General features: G+C 44.6%; 1 protein-coding gene across 4 annotated transcripts in view; it reads left to right on the top strand.

Annotated features, from left to right (window-relative positions):
• The window catches only part of PCYT1B (phosphate cytidylyltransferase 1B, choline), a 105,908-nt gene that overhangs the window by 29,384 nt on the left and 51,200 nt on the right, over nucleotides 1–25,324 (top strand). For all 4 annotated transcript variants that reach the window (XM_077294668.1, XM_077294667.1, XM_077294665.1 and 1 more), the window contains exon 2: nucleotides 25,165–25,264. In XM_077294668.1, the coding sequence (XP_077150783.1) occupies nucleotides 25,165–25,264 (100 nt within the window). The remainder of the gene's footprint in view (nucleotides 1–25,164; nucleotides 25,265–25,324) is intronic.

The raw sequence follows: 25,324 nt of genomic DNA, 5'->3' as shown, positions 1-25,324 counted from the left end.
GAGCATCATGTGTGGCCGTTATACAGTATGGAGCATCATGTGTGGCCATTATACAGTATTGAGCATCATGTGTGGCCGTTATACAGTATGGAGCATCATGTGTGGTCATTATACAGTATGGAGCATCATGTGTGGCCGTTATACAGTATGGAGCATCATGTGTGGCCAATGGCCATTATACAGTATGGAGCATCACGTGTGGCCATTATACAGTATTGAGCATCATTTGTGGCCATTATACAGTATGGAGCATCATGTGTGGTCATTATACAGTATGGAGCATCATGTGTGGCCATTATACAGTATGGAGCACTGTGGCCATATTGTTTCGTTTATAATTATTGTATATAAAACAGTGTGATCAGCAGTGCTAAATGACTGTGGTTGGGACGTGGATATGGGTGTGACTAGTTGTGAAATGGGTGTGGTCAGAGGCGTGGCCTAAAATTTGCCGCGACGCGCTACGCGCACCGCACACTTTATACCTCCTTCCCTTCTTCAAAAGTTGGGAGGTATGGTACCGCATTTGCCAGATCATGGCAAGTGCCGCAAATCCCATAGGGAATGAATGAGGCCGAACGCAGTGTTGCTGTAAGCGATCCGTTACGCAGCGCATGCAGAAAAACTGACGGATCTGCTGCAAAAGGCTACTTTCACATCAGCGATTCTTGCTAAAGTCACTGCCGATAGTGTCATACTCACCAAAGGGGGAGGCAGCACTAAAAGTGCCTAGGGCAGCAGAAACCCTAAATACGGCCCTGCACCTGGACCAAGTAGAAGGTATGCTGGTACTAAGTAAAATAATAAAGAGTGGCGTCAGTATGCAAGAAGCTATAACAGTAGAAAAAAAGATATGGACCAAACGTCCAAAACGTATATTTTAATGTGCACCACAAATATGGGGTGATTAAAAAGTATTAGCATTTTTGGCTTCTTGCCTGTTTCCAGCTGTCTATACTTACCTCAATTCGCTGTTCTGATGAAGGCCATTGGGCCGAAAAGTCAAAATTATTTTTGCGACAATATTATGGATATTACATAATAAAACTTGTTTGCATCATCACTTAGGCTACTTTCACACTGGCATTAACTGCAATATGTCGCAATGCGTCGTTTTGCAGAAAAAACGCATCCTGCAAAAGTGCTTGCAGGATGCGTTTTTTCTGCATTGACTAACATTAGCGACGCATTTGCGACGCATTGACACACGTCGCAACCGTCGTGCGACGGTTGCGCCGTGTTGTGGCGGACCGTCGGGAGCAAAAAGCGTTACATGTAACGTTTTTTGCTCACGACGGTCCGCTTTTTCCGACCGCGCATGCGCGGCCGGAACTCCGCCCCCACCTCCCCGCACTTCCCCGCACCTCACAATGGGGCAGCGGATGCGCTGGAAAAATTCATCCGCTGCCCCCGTTGTGCGGTGGAGACAACGCTAGCGTAGGTGACCTCGGCCCGACTGTTGTGAATTCAGTTCTCGGACTCCCTTCTGTGGTCATGAATGGTACTTTGGTTGGTTCTGCTCTTGGACTCCCTCTGGTGGCTTTGAGCGGAACTGCTGGTCACTGAGGTTGGCTTTATCAGCTGCTCTCGTTTATTGCTATGCTGCTTCCCTATTTAACTCCACTCAGATCGTTACTTCATGCCAGCTGTCATTGTTTCAGTATTGGTTCAGAGCTCTCTTGGACTTCTCTGAGGACCTGTCTACTCCAGCAGAAGCTAAGTCTTTGCTAGTTCATTTGTTGTTACTGCTAATTTCTAGTCCAGCTTGCTATCATGATATTCCCTTGCTAGCTGGAAGCTCTGGGGTGCAGAGTGGCACCTCCACACCGTGAGTCGGTGTGGGGAGTCTTTTTGCTTACTCTGCGTGGTTTTTTGTAGTCTTTTGTGCTGACCACATAGTTCCCTTTTCTATCCTCTGACTATTTAGTGAAATCTGGCCTCCTTTGCTAAAACCTGTTTCATTCCTGTGTTTGTGACTTTCCTCTTAACTCACAGTCAATATATGTGGGGGGCTGCCTTTACCTTTGGGGAATTTCTCTGAATCAAGGTTAGGCTTCTATTTCTATCTTTAGGGGTAGTTAGCTCTTAGGCTGTGAAGAGGCATCTAGGGAGAGTTAGGTACGCTCCACGGCTATTTCTAGTGTGTGTGATAGGAGTAGGGTTTGCGGTCAGCAGAGTTCCCACTTACTCAGAGCTTGTCCCGATTTTGAATTTACTCATCAGGTCATTCCGGGTGCTCCTAGCCACCAGGTCCATAACAGTACAGCTGGCCCGAAAGTGTTAATGCATCTCAAAAGAGGGATAAGAGAAGTTCTGAACCCATTTTTTTTTCTTTGCAGTGTGTTTTGTCTCTCTTTTCCGGTTAACCTCTGGGTGGTTCAGGACTCAGGTGTAGATATGGATATTCAAGGTCTGTCCTCTTGTGTGGATCATCTCACTGCAAGGGTACAAAGCATTCAAGATTATGTAGTTCAGAATCCGATGTTAGAACCTAGAATTCCAATTCCTGATTTGTTTTCTGGGGATAGATCTAAGTTTCTGAATTTCAAAAATAATTGTAAACTGTTTCTTGCTTTGAAACCCCGCTCCTCTGGTGACCCCATTCAGCAAGTAAAAATTATTATTTCTTTGTTGCGTGGCGACCCTCAAGACTGGGCATTCTCCCTTGCGCCAGGAGATCCTGCATTGCTTAATGTAGATGCGTTTTTTCTGGCGCTTGGATTGCTTTATGACGAACCGAATTCAGTGGATCAGGCAGAGAAAATCTTGCTAGCTTTGTGTCAGGGTCAGGATGAAGCGGAGATATATTGTCAGAAGTTTAGAAAATGGTCTGTGCTTACTCAATGGAATGAGTGTGCCCTGGCAGCAATTTTTAGAAAGGGTCTTTCTGAAGCCCTTAAGGATGTTATGGAGGGATTCCCCACGCCTGCTGGTCTGAATGAATCAATGTCCTTGGCCATCCAAATTGATCGGCGTTTGCGCGAGCGCAAAATTGTGCACAATTTGGCGGTGTCCTCTGAGCAGAGGCCTGAGCTTATGCAATGTGATAGAACTTTGACCAGAACTGAACGGCAAGAACACAGACGTCAGAATAGGCTGTGTTTTTACTGTGGTGACCCCACTCATGCTATCTCTGATTGTCCTAAGCTCACCAAGCGGTTCGCTAGGTCTGTCACCATTGGTACTTTACAGCCTAAATTTCTTTTGTCTGTTACTCTGATTTGCTCTTTGTCATCCTACTCGGTTATGGCATTTGTGGATTCAGGCGCTGCCCTGAATTTGATGGACTTGGAGTTTGCCAAGCGCTGTGGTTTTTTCTTGGAGCCTTTGCAGTATCCTATTCCATTAAGGGGAATTGATGCCACACCGTTGGCCAAGAATAAACCTCAGTACTGGACTCAGTTGACCATGTGCATGGCTCCTGCACATCAGGAAGATATTCGCTTTTTGGTGTTGCATAATTTGCATGATGTGGTCGTGTTGGGTTTGCCATGGCTACAGGTTCATAATCCAGTATTAGATTGGAAATCAATGTCTGTGTCTAGTTGGGGTTGTCAAGGGGTACATGGCGATGTTCCGTTGGTGTCAATTTCTGCTTCCACTCCTTCTGAAGTCCCTGAGTTTCTGTCGGATTACCAGGATGTATTTGATGAGCCCAAATCCAGTGTCCTACCCCCTCATAGGGATTGTGATTGTGCTATAAATTTGATTCCTGGTAGTAAGTTTCCTAAGGGCCGACTTTTTAATTTATCTGTGCCAGAGCACGCCGCTATGCGGAGTTATATAAAGGAGTCCTTGGAGAAAGGGCATATTCGCCCGTCTTCATCACCGTTGGGAGCAGGGTTCTTTTTTGTGGCCAAGAAGGATGGTTCTCTGAGACCCTGTATAGATTACCGCCTTCTCAATAAAATCACGGTCAAATTTCAGTACCCTTTGCCTCTGCTGTCTGATTTGTTTGCTCGGATTAAGGGGGCTAGTTGGTTCACCAAGATAGATCTTCGAGGGGCGTATAACCTTGTGCGTATTAAACAGGGCGATGAATGGAAAACAGCATTTAATACGCCCGAGGGCCATTTTGAGTACCTGGTAATGCCATTCGGGCTTTCAAATGCTCCATCTGTGTTTCAGTTCTTTATGCATGACATCTTCCGAAAGTATCTGGATAGATTCGTGATTGTATATTTGGATGATATTTTGGTCTTTTCGGATGATTGGGAGTCTCATGTGAAACAGGTCAGAATGGTATTCCAGGTCTTTCGTGCTAATTCCTTGTTTGTGAAGGGGTCTAAATGTCTCTTCGGAGTTCAGAAGGTTTCCTTTTTGGGCTTCATTTTTTCCCCTTCTACTATCGAGATGGATCCTGTTAAAGTTCAGGCCATTTATAATTGGACTCAACCTACATCTGTGAAGAGCCTCCAGAAATTCCTGGGCTTTGCTAATTTTTACCGTCGCTTCATCGCTAATTTTTCTAGTGTGGTTAAACCTTTGACTGATTTGACAAAGAAAGGTGCTGATGTGGTGAATTGGTCTTCTGCGGCCGTTGAGGCTTTTCAGGAGCTGAAACGTCGTTTTTCTTCGGCCCCTGTGTTGCGTCAGCCAGATGTTTCGCTCCCTTTTCAGGTCGAGGTTGATGCTTCTGAGATTGGAGCAGGGGCTGTTTTGTCTCAAAGAAGTTCTGATGGCTCTGTGATGAAGCCATGTGCCTTCTTTTCTAGAAAGTTTTCGCCTGCTGAGCGTAATTATGATGTTGGCAATCGGGAGCTGCTAGCTATGAAGTGGGCATTCGAGGAGTGGCGACATTGGGTTGAGGGAGCCAAGCACCGCGTGGTGGTCTTGACTGATCACAAAAATCTGACTTATCTCGAGTCTGCCAAGCGGTTGAATCCTAGACAGGGTCGATGGTCGCTGTTTTTCTCCCGGTTCGATTTTGTGGTCTCATACCTTCCAGGTTCTAAGAATGTGAAGGCGGATGCCGTTTCTAGGAGTTTTGTGCCTGATTCTCCGGGAGTCCCTGAGCCGGCTGGTATTCTCAAAGAGGGGGTAATTCTGTCTGCCATCTCCCCTGATTTGCGGCGGGTGCTGCAGGAGTTTCAGGCTGATGGACCTGACCGTTGTCCAGCGGAGAAATTGTTTGTCCCTGATAGATGGACTAGCAGAGTTATTTCTGAGGTTCATTGCTCGGTGTTGGCTGGTCATCCTGGGATTTTTGGTACCAGAGATTTGGTGGCTAGGTCCTTTTGGTGGCCTTCCTTGTCACGGGATGTGCGTTCTTTTGTGCAGTCCTGTGGGACTTGTGCTCGGGCTAAGCCCTGCTGTTCTCGTGCCAGTGGGTTGCTTTTGCCCTTGCCAGTCCCGAAAAGGCCTTGGACGCATGTTTCCATGGATTTTATTTCAGATCTTCCTGTCTCTCAAAGGATGTCTGTCATCTGGGTGGTTTGTGATCACTTTTCTAAGATGGTCCATTTGGTACCCTTGCCTAAATTACCTTCTTCCTCTGATTTGGTGCCATTATTTTTTCAACATGTGGTTCGTTTGCATGGCATTCCGGAGAACATTGTGTCGGACAGAGGTTCCCAGTTTGTCTCTAGGTTTTGGCGGTCCTTTTGTGCTAAGATGGGCATTGATTTGTCTTTTTCTTCGGCTTTCCATCCTCAAACAAATGGCCAAACCGAACGAACCAACCAGACTTTGGAAATCTATCTGAGATGCTTTGTTTCTGCTGATCAGGATGATTGGGTGACCTTCTTGCCCATTGGCTGAGTTCGCCCTTAATAATCGGGCTAGTTCGGCTACTTTGGTTTCGCCTTTTTTTTGCAATTCTGGTTTTCATCCTCGTTTTTCTTCGGGGCAGGTTGAGCCTTCTGACTGTCCTGGTGTGGATTCTGTGGTGGACAGGTTGCAGCAAATTTGGACTCACGTAGTGGACAATCTGACATTGTCCCAGGAGAAGGCTCAACGTTTCGCTAACCGCCGTCGTTGTGTTGGTCCCCGACTTCGTGTTGGGGATTTGGTTTGGTTGTCTTCTCGTTATGTTCCTATGAAGGTTTCTTCTCCTAAGTTTAAGCCTCGTTTCATTGGTCCTTATAAGATTTCTGAAATTCTCAACCCTGTGTCATTTCGTTTGGTCCTTCCAGCTTCTTTTGCCATCCATAATGTGTTCCATAGGTCATTGTTGCGGAGGTACGTGGCGCCTATGGTTCCCTCCGTTGATCCTCCTGCTCCGGTGTTGGTTGAGGGGGAGTTGGAGTATGTGGTGGAAAAAATTTTGGATTCTCGTATTTCGAGATAGAAGCTTCAGTACCTGGTTAAGTGGAAGGGCTATGGTCAGGAGGATAATTCCTGGGTTGTTGCCTCCGATGTCCATGCTGCCGATTTAGTTCGTGCCTTTCATTTGGCTTGTCCTGATCGGCATGGGGGCCCTGGTGAGGGTTCGGTGACCCCTCCTCAAGGGGGGGGTACTGTTGTGAATTCCGTTCTCGGACTCCCTCCTGTGGTCATGAATGGTACTTTGGTTGGTTCTGCTCTTGGACTCCCTCTGGTGGCTTCGAGCGGAACTGCTGGTCACTGAGGTTGGCTTTATCAGCTGCTCTCATTTATTGCTATGCTGCTTCCCTATTTAACTCCACTCAGATCGTTACTTCATGCCAGCTGTCATTGTTTCAGTATTGGTTCAGAGCTCTCTTGGACTTCTCTGAGGACCTGTCTACTCCAGCAGAAGCTAAGTCTTTGCTAGTTCATTTGTTGTTACTGCTAATTTCTAGTCCAGCTTGCTATCATGATATTCCCTTGCTAGCTGGAAGCTCTGGGGTGCAGAGTGGCACCTCCACACCGTGAGTCGGTGTGGGGAGTCTTTTTGCTTACTCTGCGTGGTTTTTTGTAGTCCTTTGTGCTGACCGCATAGTTCCCTTTTCTATCCTCTGACTATTTAGTGAAATCTGGCCTCCTTTGCTAAAACCTGTTTCAGTCCTGTGTTTGTGACTTTCCTCTTAACTCACAGTCAATATATGTGGGGGGCTGCCTTTACCTTTGGGGAATTTCTCTGAGGCAAGGTTAGGCTTCTATTTCTATCTTTAGGGGTAGTTAGCTCTTAGGCTGTGAAGAGGCGTCTAGGGAGAGTTAGGTACGCTCCACGGCTATTTCTAGTGTGTGTGATAGGAGTAGGGTTTGCGGTCAGCAGAGTTCCCACTTACCCAGAGCTTGTCCCGATTTTGAATTTACTCATCAGGTCATTTCGGGTGCTCCTAACCACCAGGTCCATAACACCCGACGCACTGCGACGGACCGAGCCCGACGCTAGTGTGAAAGTAGCCTTAGAGTGCCAAATTTTCTTATTATAATTTCACACAAAATTCCAAAAATGGGCCTGACAAAATTGTTGCCACCTTTCAAAAATGATGGGTAAACAACTTTGTTTCAAGCATGTAATGCTCACTCAAACTCACCTGTGGCAAGTAACAGGTGTGGGCAATATGAAAATCACACCTGAAACCAGATAAAAAGAGAAGAAGTTGATTCAATCTTTGCTTTGTGTCTGTGTGTGCCACACTAAGCACGGAAAGCAGAAAAAGGAGAAAGAACTGTCTGAGGACTTGAGAACCAAAATTGTTGAAAAATATCAACAATCTCAAGGTTAAAAGTCTCACACTGAAAACTCCCTCTTTAATTTGAAATAAGCTCTTGAGCCAGATTCTCTGGGAGATCTTTATGCACCTCATAGTCCTGAACAGCTCATTTACATGTTAAGAAAAACATGGATTTCTCTGGAAAAAAAACATTGAATCCCAGATATAAATATATAAATGTTTTCAACTTTTTATCACCTACTTGCTTATATAGGCTCAGGATGGGTTGATCCTACTGACATACTCTCTTTGGGCATGATTTACTAAGTAAAATGTTAAAGTAATTTATAAATATGCTTAAAAATACTATTGACTATTGTTTTTATTAAATTACCCCCCAAAAGTTAGATTAACCAAATAGTGATATTGATATATAAGTACACAAAGTAAAATATCACTACAGTATCTGCAGTATAAATATTGTGTTTTTGTAATATTTTGTGGTGAGCAGAGTCGTTTTGGTATATAGGGCACACTTCATTTCTCACCCCCTACCGTTCATCATTTAAAGGGGCGTTCAAGTCTGAAGATTCTAAATGTAGAAAAATCTCAGCAGTTATATCTGTAGTGAGGTTTCTTTCTTTTCTTCTTACTTTCCTCCTGATTGCTAGTATGACCTTCAAGAGACAATAATTCCCTGCTGTGAGCCTGTTCCAGGAACTCCAGTTACTCAGGTTTTCTTTTTTCAGAGTTCTGTTTTCAAGTGATCGATTTTACCATGGCCTCTGATTGAGCTATAGTGTGTCTGCTTCCAAGTTAAATGCCCTGAGTCATGATGTAAAGAACACATGAGCAATTTCTTTAGGTCATCAAAAGAAATAAAACAAATCTTTTATATTGTTTGAGTCAGAAGTGGAATGGTAGTAAAGATAGTGAAACAGAAATTTAACTGATGGAGGCTATTAGTTGGCTGGCTTTAGTAAAGATCATGCCCTGTGAATGTCCCATACTAAAAGATAAAACATACACACTCAAATATTAATATTCTGAAAAATAAAGAAAAATGTATCTTTTATTTAATTTCTTTTACTACCATTTCACGGCAATTACATTTATGTTATGTATTATGTTATGTACTTAGTTATAAGACCAAATTGTGGTGCACACTAGAAAGCCAAACTACTTTATGTCAGCACTCGTATCCTCTGCCAGCGGTCAGCTAGGATAGAAATTTGAAATCTTATATCCCCATAAATTCTTATTACTAGAAATTTAGAAACAAATTTTGTTGTAGGGTTTTATGTAGGCTAGTTTCCTGCAGCTCCTTTTAAGTAGACCTCTATTACGTCTGATTAATTATGCCTTTAAACACTAGTTAACTTTAGGCTACTTTTGGAGCAGAATATGTGAGATCTCAACATGGCTAACACCCTCTGACACCGCCTCCCCTGCTTGCGCTGTGTTACGGTGGCCTCCACTTCACCCACACCCCTCGCCCTGGCAACAGACAGTTAAAGAGTGGGTCTTCTCTTTTCTTCAAACTGCACCTTTAACCCAATCCCACCTCTTCCCTCCCTTATCCTCCCCTCATTTGAAGTCCACTCGGTTCGCATCTACTTTCCCTCCAACCTCCAAGTGGGCGTCATATACAGACCTCCAGGCCCGGCCACTGCCTTTATTAACCAATTCTCCACCTGGCTTCTTCACTTTCTCTCTGTTGACATTCCCACCATCATCATGGGTGACTTCAATATCCCTATTGATACCCTTCAGTCAACAGCCTCCAAACTTCTGTCCCTTACTTCATCTTTTGGACTTACTCAGTGGTCCTCCGCAGCCACCCACACAGACGGACATACACTAGACCTTGTCTTCACCCGTCTCTGCTCTCTATCTAATGTCACCACCTCCCCTCTCCCTCTATCCGACCACCATCTGCTCACCTTCTCATCCCTGTCCTCCTCACTGGTCACCCATGTCCAGCAACATGCACACCCCAGCAGAAACCTTGCACACCTAGACACCCACACACTCTCTGACTCTATCCTACCACTGGCATCCATATCCTCACTCCATGACACAGACAGTGCCGCTGCTTTCTACAATGCCACTCTCGCATCAGCTATTGACACAGTTGCCCCTCTCGTCCATGGCAGAGTGCGACGTATCAATAGACAACCTTGGCAAAATAAGACCACTAAAAAGCTCCGGCAAGTGTCCAGGGTTGCAGAGAGGCGTTGGAAGAAAACACACTCACAAGATGACTTCACTGCATTCAAACAGGCAACACTTGCTTTTAAATCTGCTCTCACCTCTGCTAAACAGGCCTACTTCACAATCCCTATCCTACAACCCCAAGCAGTTATTCAAAACCTTTAACTCCCTCCTCCTCCCCCCACTGCCCCCTCCAACCTCCCTCATCTCTGCTGAGGACTTTGCCACACACTTTAAAAATAAGATCGACCAGACAAGGCAAGTCTTCATTGTTCAACCACCACAACCCCTTTGTATACCAGACCAATGGCGAAACCCCATAACCTCCCTCTCCAACATCACTGAAGGGGGGCTTAATTTTCTCCTCTCCAAATCGCACCTCACCACCTGTGTGCTCGACCCCATCCCATCCCACCTCCTCCCCAACCTCACCACCACACTTATCCCATCCCTAACCCACCTCTTCAACGTATCACTAACTTCTGGCACCTTCCCTTCTGCTTTCAAACATGCCACAATCATGCCTATCCTTAAAAAGCAAACCCTCGATCCAACTGCTGTGTCCAGCTATCACCCAATATCGCTGATCCCATTCGCTTCCAAACTCCTGGAGCAGCACGTCCATGCTGAACTTTCCTTCCACCTTTCATCCAGCTTGCTCTTTGACAATCTACTTCCGCCCCATCACTCAACTGAGACAGTCTTGACCAAAATCAATAACGACCTACTTATCGCCAAAGCTAACGGACAATACTCTGTACTTCTCCTTCTAGACCTGTCCTCTGCCTTCAACACAGTTGACCACTGCCTCCTACTACAGATCCTCTCCTCCTTTCGCATCAATGACCTCGCCCTATCCTGGATCTCCTCGTACCTTTCCAAACGCACATTCAGCGTCTCCCATTCCCACATTACCTCCTCATTCCACCTTCTCTCTTTTGGAGTCCCCCAAGGCTCTGTTCTAGGACCCCTACTCTTCTAAATCTATACACTTGGCCTGGGACAACTCATAAAGTCTCATGGTTTCAAGTACCACCTTTATGCCAATGACACTCAGATCTACCTTTCTCATCCAGACGTCACCGCTCTGCTGTCCAGAATCCCGGAGTGTCTATCAGCTATATCTTCCTTCTCCTCTCGCTTCCTCAAACTCAAGGTGGACAAATCTGAACTTCATCTTTCGTCCATCCCATAGATCTTCCTTACCTTACCTATCTATCGCAATTAACGACATTACGCTTTCCCCCGTACCGGAAGTCCGCTGCCTCAGAGTAACCTTTGACTCTGCCCCGTCCTTCAAACCGCGCATCCAAGCTCTGTCCACCTCCTGTCACCTCCAGCTCAAAAATATTTCAAGAATTCGTCCTTTCCTCAACCTTCAATCTACTAAAATGCTTGTGCATGCCCTCATCATCTCCCACCTTGACTACTGCAACATCCTTTTCTGTGGCCTCCCTGGCGACACCCTTGCACCTCTCCAGTCCATCCTTAACTCTGCTGCCCGACTAATTCATCTCTCTCCTCGCTACTCCTCCGCTTCCCCCCTCTGCAAATCCCTTCACTGGCTCCCATTCCCTCGTATCCAGTTCAAATTACTAATACTGACCTACAAAGCCATCCATAACCTGTCTCCTCCATAGATCTCTGAACTAATCTCCCGATATCTTCCCTCATGTTATCTCCAGTCCTCCCAAACCTTCTTCTCTCCTCCACACTTATTCGCTCCTCATCCAACCGCCTCCAAGACTTCTACCGAATATCCCCCATCCTCTAGAATTCTGTTCCCCAACACGTCCAACTATCAACCACATTCGGATACTTCAGACGGAATCTGAAAACCCATCTCTTCAGGAAAGCCTACAGCCTGCACTGACCCCGCTGCCTCCTCATCACTACCGGATATACTGCCTCACCAACACTGGAGCTCCTGCAACCCTCAACCTATTGTCTCCATCCCCATAATCCTGTAGAATGTAAGCCCGCAAGGGCAGGGTCCTCGCCCTTCTGTATCAGTCAGTCATTGTTAGTTTGTTTACTGTAAGTGATATCTGTAACTTGTATGTAACCCATTCTCATGTACAGCACCATGGATTCAATGGTGCTATATAAATAATTAAGAATAATAATAAGAAGAAGAATCTCTGCTTTGCAGACCAACTGGGCATTTCTTCACAGTCTTCTCTGGAGGCATGCACTTTCTCCCCTATTTTCCAGACACTGTCAATCACAGCTGATCAAACAGTGGATCTGTCTCAAATGCTGCCGAGCTGTGATTCCAGCATCTAGGAAGAAGGGAGGGGGGAGCGCACACCCCTAGCGAAGACTGTAAAGAAATGCCCAGTTGGACTGCAAAGCAGAGATTTCACATACTCTGCTCCAGAAGAAACAAATGTGAGTATCTCCACAATGGGGAGATGTAGAACAAAACTGAAAAAAAGTCAGGATCAGGGTTGTTCATGGATTTTTGCAAGGCATTTAAATCAATTTTGAGCAAGTCTCAGTTCCTTTTTAAAGCTATGGTCACACTATCAAGATTTGGTCAGTATTTTCCATCAGTATTTGTAAGCCAAAACGAGAAGTGGAATAATCTGAGAAAAAGTATAATAGAAACATATGCACAACTTCTGTATTTATCACCCACTCCTGGTTTTGGCTTACAAATACTGATGTAAAATACTGACCAAATACTGATCGTGTGACCATAGCCTAAGGGTACTGTCACAAAGTCACACTTTGGACGCTACGACGGCACGATCCGTGACGTCGCAGCGTCGTATGAGTATCGCTCCAGCGTCGTAGACTGCGGTCACACGTTGCAATCACGGCGCTGGAGCGATGCCGAAGTCCCCGGGTAACCAGGGTAAACATCGGGTAACTAAGCGCAGGGCCGCGCTTAGTAACCCGATGTTTACCCTGGTTACCAGCGTAAACGTAAAAAAAACAAACAGTACAAACTTACATTCCGGTGTCTGTCCCCCGGCGTTCTGCTTCTCTCCACTGTGTAAGCACAGTGGCCGGAAAGCAGAGCGGTGACGTCAGACATCACCACTGTGTTCGCTTTCCGGCCGGCAGGCGCTCACAGTGCAGAGAAGCTGAGACGCCAGAGGACGGACACCGGAATGTGAGTATGTACTGTTTGTTTTTTTTTACTTTTACGCTGTTAACCACGGTAAACATCGGGTTACTAAGCGCGGCCCTGCGCTTAGTAACCCGATGTTTACCCTGGTTACAAGCGAACACATCGCTGGATCGCTGTCACACACAACGATCCAGCGATGTCAGCGGGTGATCAAGCGACGAAAGAAAGTTCCAAATGATCTGCTACGACGTACGATTCTCAGCAGGGTCCCTGATCGCTGCTGCGTGTCAGACACAGCGATATCGTATGGATATCGCTGGAACGTCACGGATCGTACCGTCGTAGCGATCAAAGTGTGACTGTGTGACAGTACCCTAAGAGTTCATACACAGAATTAATCAACATAATCAACATGTTAGGCTCTTTTTACCCAAGCATCTTGATTTCTTTTTGTACAGTAGTCATAATGGATATTTTATTCTTTATTGACTTCTATTGCATCATTCAGGTTTCCCTCAGGCATCACTGGCATAGAAGAGACCTGAGTAGTCTTAAAAACTTGCAACTTGTTACTAACTTTTCAGTTAGCCACTAATAGGTATCGACCACTAAGAACTCTTAAATTCTATCTATTGGCTACCATGGTACAAAAATATTTTTTTTCCTGTATCAGGAAGGATGGGAAATTATCAAAAATGAGATTCTCCAGGCAAATAATTAACAATCCCTAAAAGAGGTAAGAATAGGAATCATTTAAGGAAACCAGGATGGATGAACACAGAACTTAAAAACATGCTAAAAAGGAAGAAATAAATGTTTATCAAATGAAAAGAGCGAGGTATATTTAAAGAAGAATATAATGCTGTCTGCAGAACCATCAGATTAGCTAAAGCAGATAATGAAGTAAGGCTTGCAAAAGATGACAAAAACGGTAAAAAGGATTTTGGGGTTATGTCAAAAGTAAAAGAAAAGTCAAAGATGCTATAGGATTTTTACAGGATGAAAATGATGAAGTGGTATAAAACGATGGTGAGAAGACCAAACATTTAAATTCCTATTCTGCATCTGTTTTCTCTCAGAAAGTAAATGTAACATCAACTGATATTCATTGTACTATTGAAGGAATAGAATAATCCACACTATAAACAGAGCTAGTGAGGGAATACGTAGCTAACAAAAATGAATTCAAGTCTCCAGGCACAGATTAATTATATCCTAGGGTACTGAAGGAGTTAGCAGAGGAAATTATTGAAACACTCTCCATAATTTTTGAAAATTCTTGGAGAACAGGAGAAGTCCCCTTAGACTGAAGAAGAGCAAACGTTGTCCCTATCCTCAAAAAAGGGGAAGATCATGGACCCAGGGAATTATAGGACGGTGAGTCTGACCTCTAAACCAGGAAAGATATTTGAACAAATTATTAAACATCATGTATGCAAGTATCTGGATGTAACTAATAAGTCAAGTCAGACTAACTTAATTTCCTTCTATGACAGAATCACTGACAGGGTGGATCAGGGAAACACAGTAGATATAGTATATCTTGACTACAGCAAAGCATTTGACAAAGTATCTCACACAATCCTTATTGAAAAAATTACTAAGTATGGACAAGGCAACTGTTAGATGGATTCATAACTGGCTTATTGATATGACCCAGAGTGGTCATAAACGGCTGTACATCCAGTTGGAAGAATGTCTCAAGTGGGGTACCACAGGGTTATGTCCTTGGAACTGTGTTGTTCAACATCTTTATAATTGATTTAGATAAAGGAATTGAGGGTAAACTGATTAAATTTGCTGTTGACACAAAGCAAGGGGGATAGATAACACTAGAGAAGAGCGAGGATTCAAAAAGATATAAACAAACTGGAACCGTGGACAGCAACTAACAGAATGGTTTTTAACAGAGAGAAATGTAAAGTTCTTCATCTAGGCAAGAAAATATACAGAATGGGAGGAGTAGGGATAAGCAACAGCACATGTGATAAAGAATTAGGTATACTAATAGATCACAGACTGAACATGAGTCAACGGTGTGATGCAGCAGCACAAAAGGCAAACACAATTGTGGTTTGCATTAACAGAAGCATACAGTCTACATCACGTGAAGTAATTATCCCCCTCTACTTCCCTTTGGTCAGACCTCATCTGGAATACTGTGTCCAGTTTTGGGCAACACATAAATAAGACATGAACAAACTGGAGCAAGTTCAGAGAAAAGCAACCAGAATGGTGACTGGTCTGCAAACAATGTCCTATTGTAGGGGAGAAAACCGGGCTGTGGGTGCTGACAGGGCACCGGATCCGGAACTGCTGGGGGCTGAACCTACTGTTGCAGGGGGAAAGAGATTGGGGATGGAGCAAACCTTGAACCAGGGCAGAAGGGGTGTGGTGAGCCAGGAAGGTATAAAAGGGTTTGCGCAGGAAAAGAGAGAGACTTCTTTCCAGAGAGAGGAGTCAGACAGGATCAGCGCTGAACTGCAGGGGAAGATAGGCCGCATAGTAGCAATCATGGCTGGGTCCAGTGAGGGTGCCTGGGTTTCGACGGGCATGTGAAGGAACGCACACCGAGTGGAGGATTGTGGTGAATATCCCTGTGCGGAGCTGCAGCATAACAGACTAGGGGCTTGGCGGGTAAGACCGGTGACCGCCCACTGCTGCCAGAAGTGAGGACAGCTTGTTGGGCAGGGAAGACGGAAGAACTCAGCACCGGCCTCAGCCGTCAGCCGACCAACCATCTTATTCAGGAGGAGAAACGGACTGCGGATTCACGCTAAGTGGAATTAATATATAGACTGCTATTCTGAATGACTGTTTCCCCTTGTTTTCCCCTCATCCTTTATTCATTTATTTCCTGTTGCTCCCTGCAAGGAGGTTATCCCTGTATTGATAAAATAAGTAATTGTTAAACCCTGCTCTGAGCTTCTGTGTCACTGTATCCGAATATCTGTGTTACACTATGAGGAACAGGAATGTTTAGCTTGCAAAAGAGAAGACTGAGAGGAGACTTAATAGCTGTGTACAAATATCTCAATGGCTGTCACACTGTAGAGGGATCAGCTTTATCCTCATTTTCACAAGGAAAGACAAAAAGCATTGGGATAAAACTGAATGGGAGGAGACACAGATAAGATAATAGAAAAAACTTTTGAACAGAGAGAGCGATCAACGAGTGGAACAGGCTGCCATGAAAGGTGGTGGTGAGTTTTCCTTCAATGGAAATCTTCAAACAGGCTGAACAGACCTCTGTCTGAGATGATTTAGTGAATCCTGCACTGTATGATATGTATATCTAGGATTATAGGGAGGGCACTATACTATATGGAAGACTATGTGGAGTGCATTATACAATATGGAGAACTGTGGGATGCATTATACTATATTGAGGACTATGGGATGTGTATTGTACTATATTGAGGCCTGTGGGACGTGTATTATACTATATAGAGGACTATGGGGAGTGTATTATACTATATGGAGGACTATGGGGAGTGTATTATACTATATGGAGGGCTATGGGTGCATTATACTATATGGAGGACCATTGGATGCATTATACTAAATTAACAAAATGCTGTCTTTTCATAGAGTGCTTGGATTGCTTATGCTGGAACCAAAATCATTGTTCTCAGCAGTACTTTGCCCAGGGAAAACTGCAGATATGCTGCTAATAACATAATACTGTATGGGGCCAGATTGATCTACTAGTGATTGTTCTGTGCCCATCATTCCTCCTAAGCCGTCTCATGCTACCACGAGTGTGAAAGCACAACCAACATTCAAAAGTGACCAAAACATTAGCCAGAAAGCATTGGTACTGAGATGTGGTCTTTGGTCCCCACCTGCAGAACCACTCCTTTATTGATTGTGTCTTGATAATTGCTAATAATTTCCATCTGTTGTCTATTCCATTTGCACAACAGCATGTGAAATTGATTGTCAAACAGTGTTGCTTCTTAAGAGGACAGTTTGATTTCACAGAAGTTTGATTTACAAGAGTTGTATTCTGTTGTTTAAGTGTTCCTTTTATTTTTTGAGCAGTGTATGTACAAGTCCCCACGGCTGTATGTCTCACAGCTGTTCGACTGCAGGGATTGCCTGCTGGGTTAGCACCCGATCATGCTCGGATAACACCTTATCTGAGCATGTTCGCTCATCACTAATAGATACAATTCGGTATTTTAAAAGGGGTACTTCGGCTATATTCACCCCACATTCAGGCATTCCATTTGTCAGGACCGTTTTAAATGCACTGACTTTCTATACAGTTGCATTTATTTGCCAATGATTCCCACTAAAAAGTGTTATGTTTTTCCTTACAGTTGACTATATTTCTGCACTATGAGCTTTTAGATTAATTGTTCTAATGCTTTTTTTATGCACTTAACTTTTTTTGTGGCATTAAATTGATCGAGTGTCAACAACGATAATATGTAGGAATAGAATCATTATTCTAAGTAGCAAACGTGTGTTCTGTGCCAAATCAATATCAGCTAGCTAGCCAAGAATATCTGAGGAAAAACGCTAGACGACTTTTAAATGGATTGCCTGGTTTCTAGTACTTGAGCCTCCCAGTGATTGGCTGCACAAGTCACATGCTGAAGGCCAGATGTCTACAGTGAAATCAGACAACTCCTTTAAAAACCCAAGAGGGATTATATTCTATTTGCTTTGAAGAGAGAGTGAATATTAAGGTGGATATATGCCGAAAACGAGGGCAGCATGTATCAGATCTTTGGCTCTTACGTTTGCAGCCAAGTATATATCTTTTTGAATTGCTCCGTTTCAGAGAAAATATAGTTTAAAGATCTGACCGAGGACCGTAGCCGGAGTCGAGATCTGGTTGGCTTCTTCCAGTGTTGCTATAGTTGTTTAACAGGTCTCCCAAAGCAAGAGACCGGTCATTTGCATAGAGGAACGCTGGCATAAGCTGGTCAAGGGCGGCACTGAATTAGTCTGGTCTTCAGCTATCGTCCCCTGCCGGATCCCTAACCCCTTCACTACCTTTGAAGTACTTGTACGTCAAAAGTAGTGTCCCTGCCTTTGATGCGGGCTCACACGCTGAGCCCATATCTTTCCCTTCTCTTGATGACTCATTTAATTTGACGCGTTTTGAGCTATACGAGCTCTTAATCGTTGAAATGCGTTGACTTTAGCGCTACTAAGTCCTTTTAAATTTTGTTTTTTTCATATATTAATCTACAAATAAACATATAATATTTTAATGAACTTTGCGGTTGCAGGATTTTCCAAATTTTTTCCATGGTTTACTTGCGCAGGAAACCAACCTGAAGCCTCCGTGCACCGTGCTCTCATCCTAAGCATTTCTCAACCCGGTGTGCTGATGATTGCTTTGTTATGTTTTTCTACCTCCACAGAATTGCCAAGATTTTACTGCAAATTTGCAGTTTTCTAATTGATTGTTAATGTCTGCAAGTAAAATTGATGTTTCCTGTGACCTCTACATGTGCCCTTGCCCTCACACATTGTAATGGAATGGAGAAATGTAAATACACGCCATCTTTACTGGCCTAAATTAAAGGGAATTTGTATGTAGGATCAACCCCCCCAAAGACGTTTATATGGTCAAGCAGGTCATAGGAAGCTGAATAAAATGATACCTTGATATCGGCGATCTAATGTGTTATTCCAGAAGAATCCACTTTTTTATGTGTAAATGAGCTGTTAAGATCTATCGATGGGACACTAATCTGCATGAAAATCTGCCTCCAGAGCTTTTTTGAAATGAAAGATGGAGTTACCAGTGTGAGACATGTTGTGAATTTGCTTTTTGCTCCCTCTAGTGGTTACTAGTTTTTTGACTCTGGTTTTTCTGTCATTCCTTTTATCCGCACCTGGGTCGTTAGTTAGGGGTGTTGCTATATAAGCTCCCTGGACCTTCAGTTCTATGCCTGGCAACGTAGTTATCAGAGCTAGTCTGCTGTGCTCTTGTCTACTGATCCTGGTTCCAGTTATATCAGCTAAGTCTGCCTTTTGCTTTTTGCTATTTGTTTTGGTTTTGTATTTTTGTCCAGCTTGTTCCAAATCTATATCCTGACCTTTGCTGGAAGCTCTAGGGGGGCTGGTGTTCTCCCCCCGGACCGTTAGACGGTTCGGGGGTTCTTGAATTTCCAGTGTGGATTTTGATAGGGTTTTTGTTGACCATATAAGTTACCTTTCTTTATTCTGCTATCAGTAAGCGGGCCTCTCTGTGCTAAACCTGGTTCATTTCTGTGTTTGTCATTTCCTCTTACCTCACCGTCATTATTTGTGGGGGGCTTCTATCCAGCTTTGGGGTCCCCTTCTCTGGAGGCAAGAAAGGTCTTTGTTTTCCTCTACTAGGGGTAGCTAGATTCTCCGGCTGGCGCGTGTCATCTAGAATCAACGTAGGAATGATCCCCGGCTACTTCTAGTGTTGGCGTTAGGAGTAGATATATGGTCAACCCAGTTACCACTGCCCTATGAGCTGGATTTTTGTATTCTGCAGACTTCCACGTTCCTCTGAGACCCTCGCCATTGGGGTCATAACAGTTTGCCAGGCCAGTATTAAATGTTTAATGCATTGCAGAAGAGGGATTATAAGAAAGAAGATTCTGAGTTTTTTTTTTCTTTTTCCCCTTTACCTCAGAGTGGCTATGCTTGCTGCAGACATGAATGTCCAGACCTTGATTACAAGTGTGGACCAGCTGGCTACTCGTGTGCAGGGCATACAAGACTATGTTATCAGAAATCCTAGGTCAGAACCTAAAATACCGATTCCTGAACTGTTTTCCGGAGACAGGTTTAAGTTTAGGAATTTCGTGAATAATTGTAAATTGTTTTTGTCCCTGAGACCCTGTTCATCTGGAGATTCTGCTCAGCAAGTAAAAATTGTGATTTCGTTCTTACGGGGCGACCCTCAGGATTGGGCTTTTTCGCTGGCGCCAGGAGATCCGGCATTGGCTGATCTTGATGCGTTTTTTCTGGCGCTCGGTTTACTTTATGAGGAACCCAATCTTGAGATTCAGGCAGAAAAAGCCTTGCTGTCTATGTCTCAGGGGCAGGACGAGGCTGAAGTGTATTGCCAAAAATTTCGGAAATGGTCCGTGCTGACACATTGGAACGAGTGTGCACTGGCCGCTAATTTTAGAAATGGCCTTTCTGAAGCCATTAAGAATGTTATGGTGGGTTTTCCCATTCCCACAGGTCTGAATGATACTATGGCACTGGCTATTCAAATTGACCGGCGGTTGCGGGAGCGCAAAACCGCAAATTCCCTCATGGTGTTGTCTGAACAGACACCTAATTCGGTGCAATGTGATAGAAAAACCGCAAATTCCCTCATGGTGTTGTCTGAACAGACACCTGATTTAATGCAATGTGATAGAATCCTGACTAGAAATGAGCGGAAAATTCATAGACGCCGGAATGGCTTGTGCTACTACTGTGGTGATTCTACACATGTTATCTCAGCATGCTCTAAACGTATAGCTAAGGTTGTTAGTCCTGTCACCGTTGGTAATTTGCAACCTAAATTTATTCTGTCTGTAACTTTGATTTGCTCACTGTCATCTTATCCTGTCATGGCGTTTGTAGATTCAGGTGCTGCCCTGAGTCTCATGGATCTCTCATTTGCTAAGCGCTGTGGATTTACTCTTGAACCATTAGAAAATCCTATTCCTCTTAGGGGTATTGATGCTACACCATTGGCAGCAAATAAACCGCAGTATTGGACTCAGGTTACCATGTGCATGACTCCTGAACACCGCGAGGTGATACGTTTCCTGGTTTTACATAAAATGCATGATTTGGTTGTTTTAGGGCTGCCATGGTTACAGACCCATAATCCAGTCCTGGACTGGAAGGCTATGTCAGTCTCAAGTTGGGGCTGTTGTGGTATTCATGGGGATTCCCTGCCTGTGTCTATTGCTTCCTCTACGCCTTCGGAAGTTCCGGAGTATTTGTCTGATTATCAGGATGTCTTCAGTGAGTCTGAGTCCAGTGCACTGCCTCCTCATAGGGACTGTGACTGTGCTATAGATTTGATCCCAGGCAGTAAATTTCCTAAGGGAAGACTGTTTAATCTGTCTGTACCTGAACATACCGCTATGCGTTCATATATCAAGGAGTCTCTGGAGAAAGGACACATCCGTCCGTCTTCTTCCCCTCTTGGTGCGGGATTCTTTTTTGTGGCAAAAAAGGACGGATCTTTGAGACCTTGTATTGATTATCGGCTTTTAAATAAGATCACTGTCAAGTTTCAGTATCCTTTACCGCTGTTGTCTGACTTGTTTGCCCGGATTAAGGGTGCCAAGTGGTTCACCAAGATAGACCTTCGTGGTGCGTACAACCTTGTGCGCATTAAGCAAGGTGATGAATGGAAAACCGCATTCAATACGCCCGAAGGTCATTTTGAGTACTTGGTGATGCCTTTTGGGCTCTCCAATGCGCCTTCAGTTTTTCAGTCCTTTATGCATGACATTTTCCGGAAGTATCTGGATAAATTTTTGATTGTTTATCTGGATGATATTTTGGTTTTTTCTGATAATTGGGATTCGCATGTGGAGCAGGTCAGGTTGGTCTTTAAAATTTTGCGTGAAAATTCTTTGTTTGTCAAGGGCTCAAAGTGTCTCTTTGGTGTACAGAAGGTTCCCTTTTTGGGGTTCATTTTTTCCCCTTCTGCTGTGGAGATGGACCCAGTCAAGGTCCGAGCTATTCTTGATTGGACTCAGCCCTCGTCAGTTAAGAGTCTTCAGAAGTTCTTGGGCTTCGCTAACTTCTACCGTCGTTTTATCGCTAATTTTTCTAGCATTGTGAAACCTTTGACGGATATGACCAAGAAGGGCTCCGATGTAGCTAACTGGGCTCCTGCTGCCGTGGAGGCTTTCCAGGAGTTGAAACGCCGGTTTACTTCGGCGCCTGTTTTGTGCCAGCCTGACGTCTCACTTCCCTTTCAGGTTGAGGTGGATGCTTCGGAGATTGGGGCAGGGGCCGTTTTGTCGCAGAGAGGCCCTGGTTGCTCTGTTATGAAACCTTGTGCCTTTTTCTCTAGGAAGTTTTCGCCTGCCGAGCGAAATTATGATGTGGGCAATCGGGAGTTGTTGGCCATGAAATGGGCATTTGAGGAGTGGCGTCATTGGCTCGAGGGTGCTAAGCATCGTGTGGTGGTCTTGACTGATCACAAAAATCTGATGTATCTCGAGTCTGCTAAACGCCTTAATCCGAGACAGGCCCGCTGGTCATTGTTTTTCTCCCGCTTTGATTTTGTTGTCTCGTATTTACCAGGTTCAAAGAATGTGAAGGCCGATGCTCTTTCTAGGAGCTTTGTGCCTGATGCTCCTGGAGTCGCTGATCCTGTTGGTATTCTTAAAGATGGAGTTATCTTGTCAGCTATTTCTCCGGATCTGCGACGTGTGTTGCAGAGATTTCAGGCTGATAGGCCTGAGTCTTGTCCACCTGACAGACTGTTTGTCCCGGATAAGTGGACCAGCAGAGTCATTTCCGAGGTTCATTCCTCGGTGTTGGCAGGTCACCCGGGAATTTTTGGCACCAGAGATCTGGTGGCCAGGTCCTTTTGGTGGCCTTCCTTGTCAAGGGATGTGCGGTCATTTGTGCAGTCCTGTGGGACTTGTGCTCGAGCTAAGCCTTGCTGTTCTCGTGCCAGCGGTTTGCTCTTGCCCTTGCCTGTCCCGAAGAGACCTTGGACACATATCTCCATGGATTTCATTTCTGATCTTCCGCTATCTCAGGGCATGTCCGTTATCTGGGTGATATGTGATCGCTTTTCCAAGATGGTCCATTTGGTTCCTTTGCCTAAGCTGCCTTCCTCTTCCGATCTGGTTCCTGTGTTTTTTCAGAACGTGGTTCGTTTGCACGGCATCCCTGAGAATATTGTGTCAGACAGAGGATCCCAGTTCGTTTCCAGGTTCTGGCGATCCTTTTGTAGTAGGATGGGCATTGATTTGTCGTTTTCGTCTGCTTTCCATCCTCAGACTAATGGACAGACGGAGCGAACTAATCAGACTTTGGAGGCTTATTTGAGGTGTTTTGTCTCTGCTGATCAGGACGATTGGGTGACATTCTTGCCGTTGGCTGAGTTTGCCCTTAATAATCGGGCTAGTTCCGCCACCTTGGTTTCGCCTTTTTTCTGCAACTCTGGTTTCCATCCTCGTTTTTCTTCGGGTCATGTGGAGCCTTCTGACTGTCCTGGGGTGGATTCTGTGGTGGATAGGTTGCAGCAGATCTGGAATCATGTGGTGGACAACTTGAAGTTGTCACAGGAGAAGGCTCAGCGCTTTGCCAACCGCCGCCGCGGTGTGGGTCCCCGACTACGTGTTGGGGATTTGGTATGGCTTTCTTCCCGCTTTGTTCCTATGAAGGTCTCCTCTCCCAAATTTAAACCTCGTTTTATTGGGCCTTACAAGATATTGGAAATCCTTAATCCTGTATCTTTTCGTCTGGATCTTCCTGTGTCGTTTGCTATTCACAATGTATTTCATAGGTCCTTGTTGCGGCGGTACATTGTGCCTGTAGTTCCTTCTGCTGAGCCTCCTGCTCCGGTGTTGGTTGAGGGCGAGTTGGAGTACGTGGTGGAGAAGATCTTGGATTCTCGCCTCTCCAGGCGGAGGCTTCAGTACCTGGTCAAGTGGAAGGGCTATGGTCAGGAGGATAATTCCTGGGTGGTCGCCTCTGATGTTCATGCGGCCGATTTAGTTCGTGCCTTTCATGCCGCTCATCCTGATCGCCCTGGTGGTCGTGGTGAGGGTTCGGTGACCCCTCACTAAGGGGGGGGTACTGTTGTGAATTTGCTTTTTGCTCCCTCTAGTGGTTACTAGTTTTTTGACTCTGGTTTTTCTGTCATTCCTTTTATCCGCACCTGGGTCGTTAGTTAGGGGTGTTGCTATATAAGCTCCCTGGACCTTCAGTTCTATGCCTGGCAACGTAGTTATCAGAGCTAGTCTGCTGTGCTCTTGTCTACTGATCCTGGTTCCAGTTATATCAGCTAAGTCTGCCTTTTGCTTTTTGCTATTTGTTTTGGTTTTGTATTTTTGTCCAGCTTGTTCCAAATCTATATCCTGACCTTTGCTGGAAGCTCTAGGGGGGCTGGTGTTCTCCCCCCGGACCGTTAGACGGTTCGGGGGTTCTTGAATTTCCAGTGTGGATTTTGATAGGGTTTTTGTTGACCATATAAGTTACCTTTCTTTATTCTGCTATCAGTAAGCGGGCCTCTCTGTGCTAAACCTGGTTCATTTCTGTGTTTGTCATTTCCTCTTACCTCACCGTCATTATTTGTGGGGGGCTTCTATCCAGCTTTGGGGTCCCCTTCTCTGGAGGCAAGAAAGGTCTTTGTTTTCCTCTACTAGGGGTAGCTAGATTCTCCGGCTGGCGCGTGTCATCTAGAATCAACGTAGGAATGATCCCCGGCTACTTCTAGTGTTGGCGTTAGGAGTAGATATATGGTCAACCCAGTTACCACTGCCCTATGAGCTGGATTTTTGTATTCTGCAGACTTCCACGTTCCTCTGAGACCCTCGCCATTGGGGTCATAACAGAGACATGTAGTGAGTGACAGTCTGTTCTCTTGATCTCACTGCACAGGTGAGTGTGATTATATCTAACACCTCTTCAGCGTCCATTTCACAGGCAGTCTGTGTGGGAGAGGGGGCCATACCACTGAGCTGGCAACATTGTGAGAGAAGAGCTGCAGCTACAGATATGTTTGTAATGAGCCAAAGTTCAGCTCTGCTGTACCATGTTAGTTATAATCACAGATAGCTCTGCAGTGAGATCAGGAGAGCAGACTGTCAGTCATTACATGTCTCACACTGGTAATGCTATTTCATTTCAAATTACCTTTGAAGGCAGATTCTCGATGAGATCTTTGTAATGCCTATAGATCTTAACATCTCATTTGTAATTAAGAAAAACGTATGGAATTCTCTGGAATAAGTAAGTGGATCGCAGATATCAGAGTATGATTTTATTCATCTTTCTATGACCTGCAAGCCCATATACACGGCATAGGAGGGTTGATCCCACTGACAGATTCTCTTTAAAGTAAGTATTGGAGATTTTGTTCTGCACTTCATTAATGAGAAGGAAATCCAAGATTCCAATTTTAGATCTAACAATATATATGTCTTTCAATCAAAACAATTAATGCAATCAGGTTATTGTAATTAAGAGGCTTTCAGAAGCATATTCTGATCTTACAAAACACAGCAGGAGAAGGAGGGTATAAAACGTGCCTGTGAATACTGACGTCCTTGCCATATTTATAGCAATCCGCTCAAGAAATAATGGCTTCTTTCCTGTGTTATTCCACAGACTCTTGCCACACCTGCTCTGTTTGCTGTTGATACCAGCTGCCAATGCAAAGCTCCACATGAGAAATTAACCATTGCTCAGGCTCATTTAGGAACACCGGGTGAGTTACAAGGCATTATGCTATAAAAGCAAGTTTTTATTAGAACAGGTATCCAATGGT

Source organism: Ranitomeya variabilis, chromosome 3 (assembly GCF_051348905.1).
Source record: "Ranitomeya variabilis isolate aRanVar5 chromosome 3, aRanVar5.hap1, whole genome shotgun sequence".
Classification (NCBI taxonomy): Eukaryota; Metazoa; Chordata; class Amphibia; order Anura; family Dendrobatidae; genus Ranitomeya; species Ranitomeya variabilis.
This window is presented reverse-complemented; position numbering and strand designations above follow the sequence as displayed.